Source organism: Octodon degus, unplaced genomic scaffold, assembly GCF_000260255.1.
Source record: "Octodon degus isolate 3935 unplaced genomic scaffold, OctDeg1.0 scaffold00024, whole genome shotgun sequence".
Taxonomy (NCBI): Eukaryota; Metazoa; Chordata; class Mammalia; order Rodentia; family Octodontidae; genus Octodon; species Octodon degus.
This window is the reverse complement of record NW_004524600.1, coordinates 18416632-18433071: the sequence shown is the minus strand read 5'-3', so window position 1 is coordinate 18433071 and position 16440 is coordinate 18416632. Positions and strand designations below refer to the sequence as shown.

The following is a 16440-nucleotide window of genomic DNA, read 5'->3' as shown; positions in this document are numbered from 1 at the left end:
GCAATGTAAGAATTTCAGAGCAAGGGCTGGGGAGATTGCTCAGCGGTATAAGTTCCTGCCTGGCAAGAGCAAGGTCCTGAGTTCGATCCCCAACACCAAAAATAAAGTATTTCAGAACAGAATCAGGTCCCATACATGACTCCCGATAAGAAAATTTTGATCAAAGATTGGAGGAAAGGTAGTGATTAATAATTTATATTTGGACAAAGTTTGCTACCTCCTTTCACCATGTACTACTGGCTGCCATCTTTCCTCAACCACGAAACGCCCCTCCCTTAGCACCACCCTCTCCCCTCCTCAGGAGAACAGGGCTGCTCTCCTGTGGGTGGAAACCCAACGCATTTAAAGGAGTCACAACGGGCTCCACGCAAAGCAGGGATCACGGCACTTGCCGATTTTCTAGACCACATGCCACGCTGCTTGGTATGGAAGGAGAAAAACGCTTTTGCTTTTTCACATTTTGGGTTGATAAATGCTTTTCTGGAGGCTAAAGGCCACCCCTGGGACTGAAAAACTAGGGTGACAGCTTTGCTCACTAGTTTGCTGTAGCTATGGTGACCCTAGTCGAAATTAGAGGCATTGCTGCGTAATGAGAGGCATGGCTAAAACTCCCTTCTCATTCATTTCAGTAGTTATCCTAGTGAAAAGTCAAGAAAATTTCTTGGGACTTAAAGTTTGCAAGGTGTCCTGCAGACTCCTGGGCTCTCTGTTTACTCAGCTGCAGCCATAGGCCAGGAGCCCTGCAGACCTCGGACCTAAGTTCAAACTCATGACCCAACATTCAAGCGCGTGAACATTTACAAAGTCCCACAGCACCACTAAGCACTCAGCACAAGTAACCCACAGACGAGAACGCTGTTGCTACCGTGAAGGCATAAACACGCTCCTTCTGAGTAAACAGGATGATCTGCTACGCAATGCACACAAATATTGTATGTTCTGTTTTGTTCTCTTCTTTTCTGTGGAAATAGTTTCTGGCTACAATGCCTAGGCTGGTCTCAAATCACGACCTCAAACAATCCTCCTGCTTTAGTCTTTCAAGTAGTTGGGACTGCATGGACACCACCACATCTGACTTAGAAATCTAATTTTGAAAATAATAATAATAAAAAAAAAATACTTCAGCTGTATGTAGTGGAACAAGCCTGCAATCCCAGCACCCAGAGGCTGAGGCAGGAGGATCGCCATGAGTTGGAGGCCACTGAGGTGAGCCTGGGCTACACAGCAAGACCCTGTCTCAAAAAAAGAGAAAAAAAAGAAGGAACTATTTGGACATTCTCTTTTCAAAGAGAATATGACAACTTTATTCTAAGGCTATAGTGAAACAAGAAGGGCTTCTTTCCCCAGTCTACTTCATCTCTGAGGCGTAACAGTCCGTACCTGTTGTTCCAGTAACTCCTGCCACAAGATATTGATTTCTTGTAATCGATTCCAGCGTTCCTCAGTCCAGCGACACACAGCTGTCCATCGCTCGCCAAGTTTCTAGGGAGGGGAGGGGGAGAAACCAGTCTCCGTGAAACCAGTCTGAAGGGCATTATCATGAATCTTTGAGAAAGTACCTCCACTGTTCTTTAGGACAGATTAGCAGTTTGTGACAAACGCTTTACTAAAAGTGACTTTAAAACAATACAGACTAATCCTAGAAATGTGTAGATGAGAAAAAAGGTATCTATAGAATTTCAGGACTTATTGCACACGCCTGAGCTGGAAAGTGGCAGAACCAGAATGGCATCCTGCTCCTTCCACTTCATTAAGGGTTTTAGATCAGAAAGTGACATTTGTATGTGGTTTTAAAAGTAAAGCAAATGCATCTACTTTTTGTACTTCAGATTCTTCATACTACAACTATCTTTTTCAAAAAGCATACCAATTATATTTCTTAGCCGCCTTTTACATGCCAAAACAATTTTATCTGTAACAAGAAAATCTTGAGAAAGTCCAACTTATAAAAACTTTATTTGGCTGGGGAGATAGCTCAGTGGAATAAGCACTTGCCTGGCAAGAGCAAGGTCCTGAGTTCAATCCCCAGTACAGGAAAAAAAAAAAAAACCTTTATTTGAAATATAAGAAATACTACACAACAATAAAAAGTAATCAATTTGTTCTGTTTACCTTCCATCATCCATAGAGAGCTCCACATAAGTTAACAACAGACTCTTACAAAGGTGAGCGGTATTCAATAAATGTGATTAATTTTTAGAAATCCCTCATTATGTTTTTCCCAAGAATGTATCTTATAAATAGTGATTAACAGGTGTTAACAATTCACTTCCAAGATACACTGTGCAATTCACATTATCCTGTCCTAATGCTGAGCACCAGCCTAAGCTGCTTACTGGCAGCAGCCTGAGGACTCACCTCTCCAGTTACCCCAGGAGCACTCACTGCTCCGTGGCCACCACTTGATCTCTAGCTCTTTCAGTTTCACCACTGCCAAGCCATCCAAGGAGGACTGCCTACGTCTGGGGTTACTATAATAAGTAACTAGCACTGTGCTACAGTCTCGGAACCACCGGCCAACTTTACATTGAACAGGGATGTCAGATAATGTGCTTGTACTCTAGAAGTTACTGGAAATCACAAATTGGCAACATCACGCCAGGGAATCCAAGTATCAATCAATGGAAATACCAATAAATCTTTTTTTATAAAGACTTGTAAAGACATGCTATGGCTTTGTGCAAAAAAAGGCAACTTATTGAACTAAAAAAAGTTGGAACTCACATAGGGATCCACCAAAGAAACAGGGATATTAAATGCTTAAGAGCAGACACTGTGAAGTCTAGTACTCAAAGGCACATTTATTTTACACTACACATATTCCTTGCACCTCGTAAGCAACACACACACACACACACACACACACACACGGACACACAGAATCAGGTCTCCACAGAACCGGGATTTCCATTCTCACAAATTCTACCAATTCTAAGCAAGGAAGCCTCAGATCTGTTCATTGCAAACAACCAGCTCCTGTGCTTTCAACTCACACTAACATTATACTCCAGGGAACTCGGCAACGAGGCCTGCCCATTCACCCAAATGCTGAAGCAAAGGAATCAGTCCTGGGTACGCCTATAACCTACGTGCTACGGAACCCCAACTGCCTGGGGAGAAAAACAAAGATAGGTGATACGTGTCCTCCTTTCAAAATTTATGTTAGACTGATCCTCAAAGCCTTATGTTAATGATATTCAGAGAATAAAAACTTAATCTGACTATGGTGCTACAGGTGGGGCCTTTGGCAAGAGGCCATTAGATTGGGTCATTATGACAAGACTACGATGACTGAATCCTGCTGGCCTTTCGGGACAGAACAGACCACAGAGACAAAGGTGCACATGCTCCCCCATGACATGACACAGCCAACAGGAGCCCTCACAAAAGTTTGTGCCATGATGGCTGGACTTCTGCTTTCTGAAGTGGGGAGTTCAGTGAGCCTCTTTTCCTCATGAGGACGTCAAAAAGAAAGATAAGCTTGAGTCATGTGTAAGACAAGGGCTGAATCTTAAGACCATAATGCTGAGTGATATGAATCAGATGCACAAGCATAGACGGCACACAGTTTCTCTTCTAAGAGAATCCCAAATTAAAAATAAAGAGCAAAATAAGAAAGAAAATTAGGACGCAGGGCAACAGATCCTTCTCAAGTGGAAAGAGGGTCAAAAACTGGAGGAGGGCGAGGGGAGAAGAAAAGGAGAAAGGAAGATGCATTTTGTGCACGCAGCAACTCCACACGAGGCATGCAAACATTATGAGCTAGAAACACGTACAAAAATAAAAGTAGAGACGAAAGGGGTCTGCTTTGCACATTTTGTTACAGTAACAAAAAGCTAATGGACGGGATTTTTCTGCCCTTCCAGATCAAGCACAGGAACACGGACGGCGTCCCTGGGTCCCAGCCACAGGCCGCTGGGGGCGCCCTGCTGCAGGCAGGGGCCTCACCTGGAGCTGATCTTCCAGCACAGCTGTGGCACTCTCGCCGCTGCTCTCGTCCACAATCACCACCATGTGAGTTAAGGAATTCACCTTCATCTGCTCCGCCTCAAGATCATTCTGCAAACTCTAGAGGAAAAGCGATTAAGAGCAACTATTATTTCTACTCTTTCCCATGTACCTATTGAATGAAAGTCCATCCAGTTGTCAATACTAATGAAGGCACCTAATGAAGCGCGGTACTTCGATGTCCAATCATGAACCTAAGTGTTCCATAAAGGAAACGCGTCTGTTGTACATATTTATATCTCACTACAAACCAAAGTAGTCTGAAAATGTAATGCTGTACAGCTTGCAAATAGGATATGAGCATCACTTTTACTCTAAATTCTGGCAAAGAAAAAAAAAGGACAAGAGAGTTGAGTGGCGATCTTAGGAATTAAGAGTAAAATGTTGAGTTGGTAAATCAATAAGCCCAGAGCTTACACAGACAAAATCAGAAATCATTCCATCTAGTGGGGTATGGCACAAAGAGAGACAAGTAGAATGCTATCCGATACTCAGAAGCCATTCTGCTCAGTGACCCAGAAAACAATTAAGGGCATATAGATGCCTTCCTTCCTCCCCTCTTCCATGTGGAAAACACAGTCCTCAGACAGAGCTATAAAAATAAAAAAAAAAAAAAAAAAGGAAAATGCTATCAAATGCTTCCAAAGCAATGTTCAACGTATCCCTAAAGCTTTAGTAATCAGGCATCAAGTATTTCATTGATCAATACAAGTCTTCAGGGCTGGCAAGATAGCTCAGCGGTCTAAAGCACCTGCTTAGGCAAGCTTAGGCAAGTGCACAGGGACTTTGGTTCAATCCCCCATGCTGCACCAGGCTCAGCTGGCCAAAAAAAAAAATACAATTCTTCAACTTATAGGTTACGATTATTATGCCCTCCTGTTTCTTATTATGGCTATGAAAATGTATCTAGGAAGCTTCACCAAATTAAACTGCTCACCACATGTTTGTTCCTCACCCAGGGTCTACCATCTTTCTGGATCAAAGAAGAGACAATGGGCTTCTTTAAACAATCTCTTTCCTCACTCACACCTTGCACTGATGCCACTACTCTAGGGCTGTTAATCACAAAAAGGTCCAAAAAGACCCTTCTGTAATCTTATAAAAGCTTTGCACCTTCACAAGAAAACCTGCAAACCTGTGCACAGTTGCTCCTGCACCATCAGCGCTGGCTTGGAAAAGTCACAGCCCCATGAGCACCACCCAATAAGCTAAATAAGAGGTGACATGGAAGACACACCCCACTGCCACACCAACCAGAGAAACCCTCAGCTCCTGAGAATGCTGAGTGCTTTCTTTCCTACTGGATCAGCTGGGAGAGGCACAGGAGCCAGAATTACTTTATGTTCCTCGAGGCGCTTTTGCAGGGACTCCAAGTCGTCGTCCAGGGCGCAGGCTTCCATCTTCTGGATGCGCTCTTCAGTGAGGGTCAGCCAGGCCGACAGCTGCTGCAGCTGCTTCTTCTGCAGTTCCATTAGCACGTCATGCAGCCTGAGCGAGAGACACAGGATCTCTGTCACCACCTCTTTCCCCCACTCCAGGTATCAAGGAAACGGGGCAAGGGAACACCTCAATGTCTAGACCTTTATGGTAGCACTTAGCCTTTAAGTATACAAACTATCAAGTGCAGTCAAAGAATGCAAATAACAGAACCTGAAGTTATAGCCAACTCACTATTTCTTCAATCAGGAATTCCTCCTTATTAAATAGGTAGAAATAGCAGTACAATGTAATAAATGATACACACCAAACAGTAAAATGGAACATGGGGAAAGGCTGCTGCAAAAAACTGTCATAGAACACAAGAGGCGGTCTGTATCAAACAGTCCTGTCATCAAACCCAATTAGTGGCTTGGCATTTTAATACTACAGCAAATAAATAACTGGCCACAGAATATCTTTTCTCTTTTCATCAATTTCCATATTTCAACTTTTACCTTTGAGCTTGGCTAAAATATCAATGAAGATCATGCAAAATTCCGGTGACATTACTCGCTGAAAAGGGAAAATGCTTCCAGGCTTTTTTTTTTTTTTTTTTTTTTTTTGTACAGGGTCTCACTATGCACTTGGACTCCTAGTGATCCTCCTATCTCCCCAGTGCTGGGATTAGACGCAGGCGCAACCACACCCACACTCAGTCTCCAGCTCAGCAAGCCCAGGGGGTGGGGCTGGCGAGGCATGTGGTTGGCAGGGGATTCAAACCTCGGTCCCTGCACTTGCCTAAGAAGAATATAGTCCGCTGAGCTATCTCACAGGCCCTCGAGACCACTGCAGTACCAATCTACTTTCATACAGACAGGCAGATTTGTACTGGGGGAGCTCAACTGCACATGCAGCCCGCGGTCCCCGCTCACCGGGACTGCCGCTCCATGCTCTCCACCCGCAGCGCTTCCCATCTGGCGTTCAGTAAGGTCATCTGCTCCTGAATCTCAAACTCCTCTTCATCTGACAGAGTGCCCTGCGTTATCAGCTGGTTGCCCGCCTGCAGGACACCGCCCACGCTGCCCTGGTGCGCAGTCAGCTCCATCATGAAGGCCTGTGAAGGTACATCACCGAGACTGGTGAGCTGCCCGGACGCAGGGAAAGCCTTCACAAACCGCTAGCACCGAACCCAAAGCACAACAGGCAGAGGAAGGTGGCCCAACAGAGCGCACGGAAGGTAAACCCTTTTTTTGAGAAAGAAAAAAGACAAACATAACAATGAAACCAAGTCTCAAAGCAGGTGAATAGGCCAGCTACAGTAGTGGATGCATCGTGGATTGCTGTCTCTCACAGTAGTTATTCAGAGTATAAGATATATACCTACTGGGTTTGTTTTTGTATTTTAGGGAAGGATCTACATGGTGTTCAGGATCTCGCTACTAGATCGGACTCGTAGTGATCCACCTGTTTACGGCCTCCCAAGAGCTGGGATTACAGGCAACTGCGCCACCACGCCCAGTCTCAACTGGCCACTCAGCGCGCCCCGGGGCAGGGCCGACTTGGTGGGCCCAGGGATCGAACCCTCGCCCCCTGGCCTGCTTGCAGGCGCTTTAATCCGCTGAGCTATTTGGCCGGCTCTTATACCTACGGTTTTATCTATACAATATTAACACAAAACTTTATTTTTAATGAACTAAGAGAAACTACCTGTATAACTATCTTAACTATCTTGTATATAAATATATTTTGTCCTTTTCCCTGTCTTCCTGTCCCCTATCCCGGGGCAGCACAGTTTGTCATTTCTTTTGAATAGTTTCTTCCAAATTCACAGTATCTATTGTAGATCTTGACGTGATGCTTTAAGCTCTGGAAATAGCAAACAAGCACCTGGAATAACTCAACAGAAAAACTTATCAAGAAGAATAATATTACATCTCACACTACTTGCTTTTTTAAAGCAAATGCTAAGTTGCTAATAAATAGTATACGTGAAAGTAGGAGTAATATCATAAAGTACAGCACACTCACTCAAAAGGAACTGCTTAAAGAATACTATTTCTACTCAAAGCTGCAAATCAAATCTGGCAGTTCATACACTTCTGCATCTGTACGCAAAAATATGCTCAACCTCAAAGAAACCTTCACAGTCGAAATCTCTCCACTGCAATGGAACACAGCCTCAAAATAGAAACTCTTGTTACATAAAATTGCACACAAACACTGGGTATGACACATGCTTAATCACTGAACAAATAAAAATAATCACTTCCTGGGAAACACTTAAAACCTAAAGATCTTGTGTATTGATTAGTCATTTTGTTTTAAACTACAGCAACGAACACAACTATGCACTGATTTCTGCGCACGTGGCTAAAATCCGAAATCTAATTCGGATGCAGTTTAGCACCCACCCTAGTGTTCTAACAAAGACCTATTTAAAGGTCACAACTCCTAAAATCTGCTCTGGGTGGAACAGAATTCACAGCAACCATCAGAGCAGGTCCGTTTTTCAAGCAAGGCCCACAGCAGACAGATCCACCCCACAGTGATAGGAACTTACTTCATGGGTGGCAAACTGCTCTTTGACTTCTTCCACGTCGTCAGAAATCTCGTCCTGCTCCTGGAAAGTGTCCTCGGCAGACAGCAACCAGGTCAGCACTTCCTCCAGCGCTAGCTGGTAGCTGTCCAGGTCTGTGTCGACCTCGGTGACAGTGCTAGGGGTGTCAGCTCGGGGACTCTCATGCTCCTCCACTGCTCCTGTACTCTGCACAGAAACCAAGAAAAGTCCACAACTGTCACGAACACACAAGGTGCTCCGCAAAGACGTGATGTAGAGAATGCGGGACAGGCAGGCCAGTGTCTCAGGCATCAGCCCAACTCTCAGGAGTCAGGCGAGCAGGCCACGAGTTAGAAGGCCATTTATCTACTACCCGGGGACACAAAAGGGCCCAAAGCGACATGCACTCATGAGTCCGAGCTCACAGCAATTCTAATTTAGCTGGGGAGAGAGAAATAACCCACATGAATCACTTCTAAGCAAAAATAAATGGCTATGTACAAAGTTATAAATGCCACCGTCCCACCCAGGGTTTCTATTCAAGTTCACCAAGGACTAAAGCAGCTAGGAAAGTTTCACAAAGGAGCTAAAAAATGTGAACCTCAAACAATGGGTGTACTTTACAAAAAAGAGAGACACTAGAATTCAGCTTTAACATCCCTGCCCATTTAAAATGCTTTTACTGAACTGTATTTTAGCACTGGAACTTAAACGATGAAAAACAGCCACACAGGTGGCCCTGGCTTTTGAGGTGCTAGCCCTTAGACCCGATCTCTCCCTCCCTCCCTCTCTCTGTCCACCTTCATGCAGTATATTTGCCTCAAGCTCCCCCAAAGCAGTGGAGTTTTTCTTTATGTACTTTAGAACCACATAAACAAACCTTTTGTCTCTCTTGGCCTTTTGATCCTGTTCAGAGGACAGGACTCACCTGAAGAGTACTGCCAAAACCAACTCTCATCCACAGATTTCATATAGGAACTTTCACACGTGTATAAATGAATAGAGAAGAAGAAAAGCCACGCTTAGGTATTGAACAGCTACTCTTCACCAGCATTTCCTTTCACTCTGACTCAGTACTTTCTCCAAACCCAACGAGAAAAGTTGACAAATCCACTCCTTTAGCATTATCTCTAAGGTGATCAGATAATTCACCAACCAACAGGAACCCTTTTTGATGGTAACAATGGTACAACAACACACATTAAGAACAAACCCCAAGAACTAGTCACCCCAGGTTTCTCACTGGAACCCTCAGGACCCTTCCACATGGCTACCAGGCTCTCCCCACTTTCTGAGGCAATACACCCCTAAATCAATAACCACATCGGTTCCCTTCCAGTCAAGTAATCCTCAAAAGAAAGTCTTCTTTCTTCTCCTCTCTCAGTATATTCTGCCTGAGTAATCTCATCTAATCCACTGGATTTAAACAACCTATAGGGTGGGGAGATAACTCAGTAGTCTAAGCACCTGCCTGGCAAGCTCAAGGGCCTGGGTTTGATTCCTAGTACCTCATGCCATGCTGGCCCCACCCTGGGCACACTGAGCCAGCCACCAAAACCAGGTGTGGTGGCACACACCTATAATCCCAGCGTTGGAGAGGCTGAGACAGGAGGATCATTACAAGTCTAAGCTGTATAGCAAGACCCTATATCAAATAAATTAAAGATTTTTTAAAAATAAAATAAACAACCACCTATAGCCCCCAGACATTTTTCCACTTTAGTTTTGTACTGAAACGCTCTTCAGAACTCCAGACTCCTATATCCAACTGCCTAATGTCTCCACTGCAGTGAATCACAGGGAATCAAACCATTTCTACTGCTAAGCCTCCCCTTTCTTTCTAAGCCTTGCTTTTCCCCCATCTCTATGAACCTAAACTAAGTTCTCCAGTTATAAAGTGGGGAGCCAACCTTAGTTCCTCTTTTTCACTGCCCACAGTTACTAATTCTCACATTCAGAATGTCTTTGTAATCTATCTAGACCCTTCCAGCTCCAAACTGCCCGAGTCTCTCCTCTCCGAACTACAACAGCTCCTGATTATCCACCACCAGCTCCCTCGCTCCACAACTCATTTTGAAAACATGATTACATCACAGGGCTTCCCTGCACGAAGTCTTTCATTGCTTTTCTCAGCGCTTTTAAGATATAATTTAAAATTCTTATACTAATTTACAAAAAGACTACGATAGCAAGAAACAGAGAATGTGTGTGGGGGGACTGGATTCTGAGAGTGTAAGCAGAGGAGACTTCCCTAAAAGATGCCATTTTAGTGGAGGAAAAATGGGGAGCTCAGTATTCCCCGGGTGGGTGGATAAGCATCCTGCAGAGAGGAACGTGAGGGGTCAAGAGTCGTTGGCGGGCAGGGTCCACCATGCACTGCAAAGACGAGCTGGGGGCCTTGCAAACCACAGGAGATGAGAAGGTCTTTAGTTAACATAAAGGCTAAGAAAGAAAGGAAATCCAAAAGGCATTGTGGAGTGAGAATCAAATGAATCCAGAAAATGAAACACAAGAGCTTAAAAATGAGCCGACATGCAGAGTTGGAAAGGGGCAAGGAAAGGACAGCTGGTGCCAACACAGGAAAAAAAAAAAAAAAAAAAAAAAAAAGCTGAGTTCATTTCAAGAGCTCAAATCCTGAAACCGCAGAGCTCTAAAGGAATGCCGAAGACCACTTAGGAACCCTCACCCTCACACGGATATGCAGGGAGGAGGAAAGTCAGCTACCCGCTGGGCTCACTTGCTTAGCCAGTAGCTTGAGTGAGAAGTGAAAGCTACAATGGGAATGCAGCTTCCAGAGATACTGATTCAGACACTTGGCTAGACTTCCAACCGGCAGATACCCTAGACAGAAGCGCAGGAATCACTCACTAAGCACCTAACGCATGTTTGCAGAAAGGAGGAAACGGAAGAGCAAGGCTGGCCAGTGGCTTTCACCGGAGTGTGGTGGAAGGGAAGCTCCACCAAATAGGTGGTTAAAACTTAATCTCATTTCATTCCTACAAATAGCTCAACTTTCAAGGAAAGCACGAAATTGAAAAGGTTAGTGCTGAAACACTTGCTCTTAAGAAAACAGTAGATGAGAAGTTGTTGTAATAGCTAAACCCTCAAAAGGTAAACGAAATCTCTTTCCTTATTAAGAGAGAATAGCCTTCATTGTAGGATTTAAAATATCCCACCTTTCTAACCAAAAAAAAAAAAAAAAAAAAAAAAAAAAAAAAAAAAACCTTGAAGGATGTTATCAGGGCCAATACCCATGAATCACAAAGATTTAGCAGTGAGATCCTGAACACCCTGTAGACCCTTCCCTAAAATATAGCAAAAAAAAAAAAAAAAAAAAAAAAAAAAATTCGTAATCCAATAAAAAAAATCCTAGAAAGCGAGTGGCAAGCCCAGATGACAGGATTCGCCTAAAAAGGTGCATCATTTCTGCAGAAGCTCAGCTGCTTTATTGAAGGAAACGCAGTCAGTTACAGGAAGTTAAGGTTTCCTCAGCATTATTTAATTCTGAAAGCAGCTAAAAAAAAGAATCGCAATCTAATCCTGTCTTTTTTTTTTCTCTCAATTAGTTTTCTGTCTTTTTCTGAAAATCACGCCATGTTTTGAAATGGGAAAAAGTAAGAAAGATCCGTATGTACTAGCTGAGGAAAATCTAAGCAGCAAGCTCTCGGAATCTCAGGGTGGGATGCTGCGCCACTCCAGCACTGGTGTGACGGTCTTAACCTGGGAATGAAGCCACTTTTGGGGGGAAAGTTGTAGTGGGGATTAAACGCAAAACCCTCTCAGTTATATCCCCGCCTCTGCTTTTATCTTTTATTTTGAGTCAGCTTTCTAAGTCACTAAGTTGCCTCAGCTGGGCTCTGCCTCGGCCTCCCGCTAGCCACGCTTCATGCACTACAGAGCACCACCTCACATTCAGCCTCTCGTCACATTTTTGTAAAAAAAAAAAAAATTGTTGACTGTTGTTAGCTTCCTATTATTTTGTACTGAAATTCTGTAGCATTTTTTTTTATTGCTTTTTCTCTCTAAACTAAAAAAGAATTTGTTGAATGAGAATGGCAAAACTGATGGAGAGAAATTGTAATGATAGCTGGTGCATATGGAGTGTTTATTAATTATAGTAGTTCATTATCAGGTAGGTGGCTTGAACCACATTAAGTGCAACTTAGTTAGCTGTCCCTAAACAAGTAGTAACAGGATGAAGTGTAAGTTCCAGAGACTCTGGTTTCTGAGTCTGCAAAATATATTTCTTTTTTTTTTTTTTGGTGGAACCGAGCTTCCCAGGCAAGCGCTTATTCTACTGAGCTATCTCCCAAGCCCCCCTATTTCTTATAATTTTGAAATGCATATGTATCTCTTGGTTTCTGTGTTGCTAAAATGTTGGACTAAGTGACTTCCAAGGCCTGATCCGACTCTTAAAAAGTCTATAATGAATTAAGAAGATTGTGACTAAAACAGTCTAATCAATTGGATTGATTCAAGATAGGAAGGAAGAAAAAAATTACTTCACTTTTATCGCCTAGAAAAAAAATAAAGTTTATATTCTGATGAATAAAATCATCACACATCCTTTTATTAAAAAACTTGACAAGTAGCTTATCACACACTGTTCCTTGCGAGTGAAAGCCGTGGGAGCCAAAAATAAACCTTTTATTTTGACAGCCCTTAGGAGGATATAATAGGGACAATGCTTACTAATGGCCTTCACAGAAAAGAGAATTGTACTATACAGAAAAAAAGTTAGGCTGACACGGACAAAACCACCTGTAGTCGCGTAGCTGACACTAGGACAAAAGATGGCGACCACACAATGGGTTCTGTAGGTTCTGAAGCGGTCCTGCCGTCAACAGCCTCACAGCCTAACTCCGGCGTGAAATAATACTGTCCTTCTTAATAAAGTCAGCTGAGTTACGTTTTCTATCGCATGAAAGTGACAGTGCGCTAACCGAAAACTGAACTTCCAATAATGCAAGATGCGAAACCCGCGTGTTCCCAATCAAGAAAAACATCCTTGGCAAGTGGTAGCCATGGGAAACCGAGTGTGCCACCTCCAACAGATCCATACAAATGCGCCCGCACCTGTAAGTTAATCTCTTCCTCCTCACACTCTCTCTTGTATTTCCGGGGCAGCGTCTCCACCTCTCGGATGGCATCTATGGTCACTTGCTGAGGCAGCACCTCAAACAGCGATGTTAAATACATAATTATGGATTTCTTGTCAGGGAGCTGGACAGCAACATCTGAAAGCGGAGCGAAGCAAAAACCAGCTTACATGAGATGTCCAAAAGGCTTGAGCTGCTCAATATTAGGTATGAAGGACTCTCCTTAGTACCCATAAACCACACTTAACATATAATCCTTGCCATAGCATTCTCAGTACATTGCTGGTCCATATTATGATACATGGGCAAGAGCCAAAAGCACTGTATTTTTATCATTCATTCATTCATTTATTTATTTATGTGGTACAGCGTCTCGCTACACAGCTCAGACGCAAAGTGATCCTCCTGTCTCGGCCTCCCCAGCACTAGGATTAAAGGGATGCGTCAACACACCCAGTTCCAGTGGCTAGCAAGGTGCACCCAGGGTTCCAGGACTAGCACAACATGTGGTACCTGGGATTGAACCAGGTCCTTGCATTTGCCAGGCAGGCGCAAAAGCACTGTTTATTTTCATTCAGTCTCCTATTTCTTGAAACCCTTCCCCAGAAGCCTCCTCAGAATGCCCCAAATGAAGCTACCATGTCACCACAGAAAATAAGGATACAAGACTTCATACTGTGAAAGTAAGTCTTGGGCTCAGGCTTATGACATTTTAAAGTCTTCACATCATAGGCTACGATCCCATAAAATGCATTTTTTATCAAATACTGATTTTTTTTACATAATAATTTTTCTAAAACTTTAACTCTTATTTGCTATAGATTAGTTATTATTCAATAAAGTAACTGATTTTAGACCTAAGGGATATTCCAAGTTGTTAGTACAAAAGCACCCCTGACCTTTAATAAGACCGCTGATTCTTATACGTCAAAAGAAAGATTCCCCAGTCCTCATAACTCATTCTTTGAAGAAAAACAAAATTCTGTTTTCCAAAAGTTCAAAATTGTGAAGTGAAATCAAGTGGAAAAATCAGGTGAAAACTAAATAACAGACAATACCTTCAGGATCTAACAGCTTTTCAATTCCCAAGTAGGTCTGAGCTTTGCTGAAAGCGTGCTCAAGTCTCTCGAGGGGGGACATTTTGAGAACTCTATCCCAGCTGAAGAGATCAGGCCTGAAATCACCACAGAAAGAAAATCAAAACAAGATAACATATGGTGGTAACAAAGTGGGCATTGTTATAATCTATGACACTTCAGTTTGAGGTATTTTTTAATTCTCAACTTTCTTATAAAGTTAAATTTTTTGGCCAGGGAGATGGCCCGGAGGCATAAGCACCTGCCTGGCAAGCACAAGGTCATGAGTTTGATCCCTGGTGCCAGAAAAAAAAAAAAGTTAAATTTCTTACATCCCAAAGTTTTGTCAAACACTGTATAGCAGATAAATTACAATGATGAAAATAACAACATTCTAAAGCTCTTGTATTAAATATTATTAAGATTTCTTGGGTAATCACTAAAAAAACTCAAAGTTACAGTCTTTTCCAAGTCATAGAATAAAACAGAGGTTGAGGAAATCCATCAATACAAAAGAAGAAAGATAAACAATTTTTATTACATTAGATTTGTTTTTTCTTTTTGTGGTACCAGGGATTGAACTCAGGACCTTAAGCTTGCCAGGCAAGCACTTATTCCACTGAGCTATCACCCCAGACCCTAGAAAAACAACTCTTTTTTCAGTACTGGAGATAGAACTCAGGACCCTATGCTTGCCAGGCAGGCACTTATGCCACTGAGCTATCTCCCCAGCCCCTAGAAAAATAATTTTTAAAAGGTAAAAGAAATAAGTAGCTCAAACTAAGAGGTAAAAACAAACTAAATGTATCAATTACCACAATCAACATTAATGGACAAAATTCTCCAACCAAGTGAAGTGAATAGAACATTCGGCTGGAATTTGTCCCTGGGATGTTTCCACAACAAAGACCTTTAGAAGATTTCCCTACAATTGTCCCCTTCCATGTGACTACTGTTTATCTTGGTTTTCTTTTAACCCCACAATTTAGACCTTGGTGTTGCTTTAACAACCCAGCCATTGTTTTCTTTGCACTCCATCAGTTCTCACGCATCTCAGAACTACCTCCCCACCCCCTTTCCCTAGTTCAGTGGTTCCTTGGTTTGCTAACTTAATTCTTTCCACAATACTGGTCACCAACCAAATTGGAGAGAACTGAATCCAATTTCCCCATAGGTCAGTATTGAACTTAACTACTGAATTTGACAGTTCTAGTCCCATGCGGTTTGAGACCAGAATCGGGGAAAAATTAAGTTCTTGAACAGAGGAGCTACTGTTCCTCTCTGCTTTCATCCCCCATACCCCCCCCCAACTCAGTTCACTGCAGCCACCGGGCTCCCAAAAGCCAGGTGCCCCGTCCTTTCTTGCCTCCTGTATTTGTTTTCAGTACATCTTCCATTTCTACATATGTCACAATTTATATTTTCATTTTTTTAATTATCATCTGTCTTCCTCTTTTGGAACAAGAGGCCTGGACCTTTTGTCTGTTCTGTTCTCTGCTGCCTACCCAAGATCTAGCGCTTGTATTTGTTCAATTAACAGACAGAAGGTGTTCTGAATAAATTCAACAGTTTCTTGATAAAATCTCTTAACCACCTGGAACTGAGGGTAACCTCCTTAAAATGATAAAGAAAGATGGCAAGCTTGTAAAGGGAAACAACTTTCTTATGGAAAACCATTAAAAGCACTGCCTTTGTTTTTAAGAACAAAACATTCTGCTCAATGTCCTCAGTGCAAATCAACTCTGTATTATAGGACAAAGCCAAAGGCTGAAACAAAAAAAGGAGGAGGCAGGGAAGGAAAGTGGGAAAGAAGGAAAGAAGGAAGGGAGAAAGAAGGGGACAAAATGACCCACACATCTGGAATTTAATATTTCCAGAGGTAAAACAGAGAAAAGTCTACTGCAATTTTCTGTATCAGCCAAGAACATACAGAAAATGAAACTTGAAGAAATTAGTAATTTAAAGTAGCAATAATACACAAGTTTTGCAGTTGACATTTAAATTCTTGACCCACACAGAAATTATTTTCTGGGTATCGTGGGGTAATGACTCAACGCCCTATTCAGGCATGGACAGCCAGCTGCCACATACAGTCTATTCATCTGCAATATCAGCAGTTGTTCTTTTGATGGTTTTTCTTAACTAAGTTATCCTGCGTAATGGAGCTATTTTGGAGCTCTTCATTCCACATGACACTACTGTTCTTATACAACAAAAATAACCAGTGTGGTTCATCCTAATGTAATATAGCCTCAGAGTCCTTGTTTCTTTTTGTTTTTTT

The 16440-nt window shown here is 42.6% G+C and overlaps 1 protein-coding gene across 1 annotated transcript in view; it reads right to left on the bottom strand.

Moving 5' to 3' along the window:
* The window catches only part of Utrn (utrophin), a 522813-nt gene that overhangs the window by 385784 nt on the left and 120589 nt on the right, over nucleotides 1–16440 (bottom strand). The window contains exons 7-13 of the mRNA XM_023712207.1: nucleotides 14142–14257; nucleotides 13061–13221; nucleotides 7988–8191; nucleotides 6360–6541; nucleotides 5346–5496; nucleotides 3949–4068; nucleotides 1381–1482 (exon numbers count right to left, since the gene is read on the bottom strand). Of these exons, the coding sequence (XP_023567975.1) occupies nucleotides 1381–1482; nucleotides 3949–4068; nucleotides 5346–5496; nucleotides 6360–6541; nucleotides 7988–8191; nucleotides 13061–13221; nucleotides 14142–14257 (1036 nt within the window). The remainder of the gene's footprint in view (nucleotides 1–1380; nucleotides 1483–3948; nucleotides 4069–5345; nucleotides 5497–6359; nucleotides 6542–7987; nucleotides 8192–13060; nucleotides 13222–14141; nucleotides 14258–16440) is intronic.